The following is a 4,261-nucleotide window of genomic DNA, read 5'->3' on the forward strand; positions in this document are numbered from 1 at the left end:
TATTTATATTGTTGACCATAATTGGTCAATGAATGTAATGGATTTACTATGTAACTGTTGAGTTGTATAAGTACTGTTGTCCTTTTTAAAAAAAAATTACATTGAAGTACAACAGGTCATATAAAGCAAAAATGAAGAGTTACTAGATTGCCAGTAGGACTGGTATGTATTGTTTTTTACTATGGGTACCTGTATTGTTGACATTGGTTTTGTCTGGAAAAATTTATTATTGTATTTGTACAGTTAATCCTAAAGCTGTTTTTTCTAAGTTCTAAAACACTCAACATTATCCGCTTCACAAACACCCGGGGTGGGCCTCAGGCCCCGAACAAGAGCCTCCGGGCCGGGTGTTTGCCCCAAGCGGGGCGGCAGCTGCGGGGCTTTCTCCCGGTGACAGGCCCGGGTTAATGGCCGCCATCTTGAGAGGCTCAGGGGGCAGCAGGGCGCATGCGCGGCCCCCTTGGCCAGGAACCAGGAGGAGAGAATCTTGTCCATTTCTATCCTGGACTCACAGTGATGGCTTTTGTAAACTCCTTTTACAGGCTGTGAGAAGGGCAGCATTTACACACAGCAAACACAAACCAAACATCACATCAAGATCTGACAGAGTCACTCCATTCAGCAGGACCCGAATATCATCGGCCTTTGAATGTGGAAGGAGAAATGTTTGTCTGTTCTGTCTGTGGGAAAAGATTTCAAACATCAGTGTGACTGGAAAAGCACCGAGACACACACACCCGAGTGAGAGTGTTCCAGTGCACTGACTGTGGAAAGAGCTTTAACCAGTTACACAGCCTGAAAAAACATCGCACCATTCACAGCAGGGAGAAACCATACACGTGTTCTGTGTGTGGATGAGGCTTTAACCGATCGTCCAAACTGGAGAGACACAAGGACACCCGCACCATGGCGAAACCATGGAAATGTGGGGACTGTGGGAAGGGATTCAATTACCCATATGAGCTGAAAAATCATGAACGCAGTCACATTGGGGAGAAGCCATTCACCTGCTCCGCATGTGGGAAGGGATTCACTGACTCGTCCATTCTGCAGACACATCAGCGAGTTCACACTGATGAGAAACCATTCAGCTGCACTCACTGTGGGAAGAGGTTCAAGCAGTCAGCCAACCTCATTCTACACCAGCGAATTCACACTGGGGAGAGGCCGTTCACTTGCTTAGTGTGTGGGAAGGGATTCATTCACTTATCCCACCTGCTGACACACCAGCGAGTTCACACTGGGGTGAGGCCCTTCACCTGCTTAGTGTGTGAGAAGGGATTTAATCGATCATCCAACCTGCTGACACACCAGCGAATTCACACTGGGGAGAGGCCCTTCACTTGCTTAGTGTGTGAGAAGGGATTTCATCGATCATCCAACCTGCTGACACACCAGCAAATTCACACTGGGGAGAGGCCCTTCACTTGCTTAGTGTGTGGGAAGGGATTCATTCACTTATCCCACCTGCTGAGACACCAGCAAGTTCACACTGGGGAGAGGCCGTTCACCTGCTCGGTGTGTGGGAAGGGATTCATTCACTTATCCCACCTGCTGACACGCCAGCGAGTTCACACTGGGCAGAGGCCGTTCACCTGCTCCGAGTGTGAGAAGGGATTCAATCGATCATCAAACCTGCTGAGACACCAGCAAGTTCACACTGGGGAGAGGCCGTTCACCTGCTCTGTGTGTGAGAAGGGATTTAATCGATCATCCAACCTGCTGAAACACCAGCGAGTTCACAAGTGACTGCAGGGGTTGGATTCTGCTGTTATTGCTGCTGTTAATCACATCCAGGACTGAACCATGATCATTCTGACTCTTGGGGTTTGTTTCTGATTCTTGCCTTTATTAGCCGAAGCATAGAATACAAGAGCAGAGAGATTATGCTCGAACTGTACAACACACTAGTTAGGCCACAGCTCTAGCGTACTGCGTGAAGTTCTGGTCACCACATTACAGGAACAATGTGGTTGCACCAGAGAGGGTACAGAGGAGATTTATGAGGATGTTGCCAGGACTGGAGAATTTTAGCTGCGAGGAAAGATTGGATCGGCTGGGGCTGTTTTCTTTGTTACAGTTGAGACTGAGGGGAGACTTTATTGAGGTGTATAAAAATATGAGAGGCCTAGAATAAGGACATAAGACATAGGAGCAGGAGTAGGTTATTTGGCCCCTCAAGAGAGTGGACAGGAAGGACCTATTTCCCTTAGCAGAGGGGTCAACAACAAGGGGGCATAGATTTAAAGTAATTGGTTGGAGGTTTAGAGGGGATTTGAGGGGAAATGTCATAGAGTCATAGAGTCATAGAGTTTTACAGCACAGAAAGAGGCCCTTCGGCCCATCGTGTCTGCGCCGTCCATCAATCCCTGTCCAGTCTAATCCCATTTTCCAGCATTTGGTCCATAGCCTTGTATGCAATGGCATTTCAAGTGCTCATCCAAATGCTTCTTGAATGTTGTGAGGGTTCCTGCCTCTACCACCCTTTCAGGCAGTGAGTTCCAGATTCCAACCACCCTCTGGGTGAAAAAGTTCCTCCTCAAATCCCCTCTAAATCTCCTGCCCCTTACCCTGAATCTATGCCCCCTTGTTATTGACCCCCCTACTAAGGGGAAAGTTCCTCTTTATCTACCCTATCGATGCCCCTCATCATTTTGTACACCTCAATCAGGTCCCCCCTCAGCCTTCTTTGCTCCAATGAAAACAACCCCAGCCTGTTTAGCCTTTCTTCATAGCTGAGGCGCTCCATCCCAGGTAACATCCTGGTGAATCTTCTCTGCACCCTCTCCAAAGCAATCACATCCTTCCTATAGTGAGGCGACCAGAACTGCACACAATACTCCAGCTGTGGCCTTACCAGCGTTTTGTACAGCTCCATCATAACCTCCCTGCTCTTATATTCTATGCCTCGGCTAATGAAGGCAAGTATCCCATATGCCTTTTTAACCACCTTATCTACCTGTTCCGCTGCCTTCAGGGATCTATGTACATGTACACCAAGGTCCCTCTGACCCTCTGTACTTCCTAGGGTCCTACCACTCATTGTGTATTCCCTTGCCTTATTTGTCCATCCAAAATGCATCACCTCGCACTTTTCAGGGTTAAATTCCATTTGCCACTTTTCCGCCCATCTGACCAACCCATTTATATCGTCCTGTAGCCTGAGGCTTTCCTCCTCGCAATTTACCACCCCACCAATTTTCGTGTCATCTGCGAACTTACTGATCATACCTTTTACATTCTCATCCAAATCATTTATGTAGCTCACAAACAGCAAGGGACCCAGCACCGATCCCTGAGGTACCCCACTGGACACAGGCTTCCAGTCACAAAAGCATCCTTCGACCATCACCCTCTGCCTCCTGCCACTCAGCCAGTTTAGAATCCAACGCGCCAAGGCACCCTGGATCCCATGGGCTCTTACCTTCTTGACCAGTCTCCTATGCGGGACTTTGTCAAAAGCTTTACTGAAGTCCATGTAAACCACATCCACAGCATTTCCCTCATCCACACACCTAGTCACCCCCTCGAAAAATTCAATCAGATTGGTCAGACATGATTTACCCTTGACAAAGCCATGCTGACTATCCCCGATTAATCCTTGCCTCTCCAAGTGGTGACTAATTTTGTCCCTCAGAATTTTTTCCAATAATTTCCCTACCACAGATGTTAGGCTCACTGGCCTGTAATTCCCTGCTTTATCCCTGCTACCCTTCTTGAATAATGGTACTACGTTAGCTGTTCTCCAGTCCTCTGGTACATCCCCTGTGGCCAGAGAGGTTCTGAAAATTTGTGTCAGAGCCCCTGCAATCTCCTCCTTTGCCTCACACAACAGCCTGGGATACATCTCGTCCGGGCCTGGGGATTTATCCACTTTTTGGCCTGCTAAAACCGCTAGTACCTCCTCCCTCTCGATGCTAATATGTTCAAGTATGTCACAGTCCCCTTGCCCGATTTCTATGTCTACATCGTCTTTCTCCATAGTGAACACAGATGCAAAAAATTCATTTAAAACCCCACCTACATCATCTGGCTCTACACACAGATTGCCACTTTGGTCCCGAATGGGCCCAACCCTTTCCCTGGTTATCCTCTTGCCCTTAATCTGTCCCGATGTCTGTCTGTCTGTCTGTCCCGATGTCTGTCTGTCTGTCTGTCCGCCTGGTCTCTATACATTTGGAAGTTACAGAGCGTACCGACGCGCGCGTCGCCTCAAAAGAAAGCTTGCGATTCCGGACCTGTCATAGGCGTATTTACATTT

The 4,261-nt window shown here is 48.1% G+C and overlaps 1 protein-coding gene across 2 annotated transcripts in view; it reads left to right on the forward strand.

The window, feature by feature from the left end:
- Window positions 1-906: 906 nt before the first annotated feature.
- Window positions 907-4,261, forward strand: part of LOC147118945 (uncharacterized) — a 25,052-nt gene continuing 21,697 nt past the window's right edge. Inside the window, exons 1-2 of one of the 2 annotated variants that reach the window (XM_085984676.1) lie at window positions 907-1,057; window positions 1,226-1,686. In XM_085984676.1, coding sequence (XP_085840802.1) covers window positions 907-1,057; window positions 1,226-1,686 — 612 coding nt within the window. Of the gene's footprint in view, window positions 1,167-1,225; window positions 1,750-4,261 lie in introns of those variants that run through there. The other variant, XM_085984678.1, reaches the window with a different exon arrangement.

Source organism: Somniosus microcephalus, chromosome 4, assembly GCF_052327205.1.
Source record: "Somniosus microcephalus isolate GS21.2 chromosome 4, FLI_Smic_1.0, whole genome shotgun sequence".
Lineage (NCBI taxonomy): Eukaryota > Metazoa > Chordata > Chondrichthyes > Squaliformes > Somniosidae > Somniosus > Somniosus microcephalus.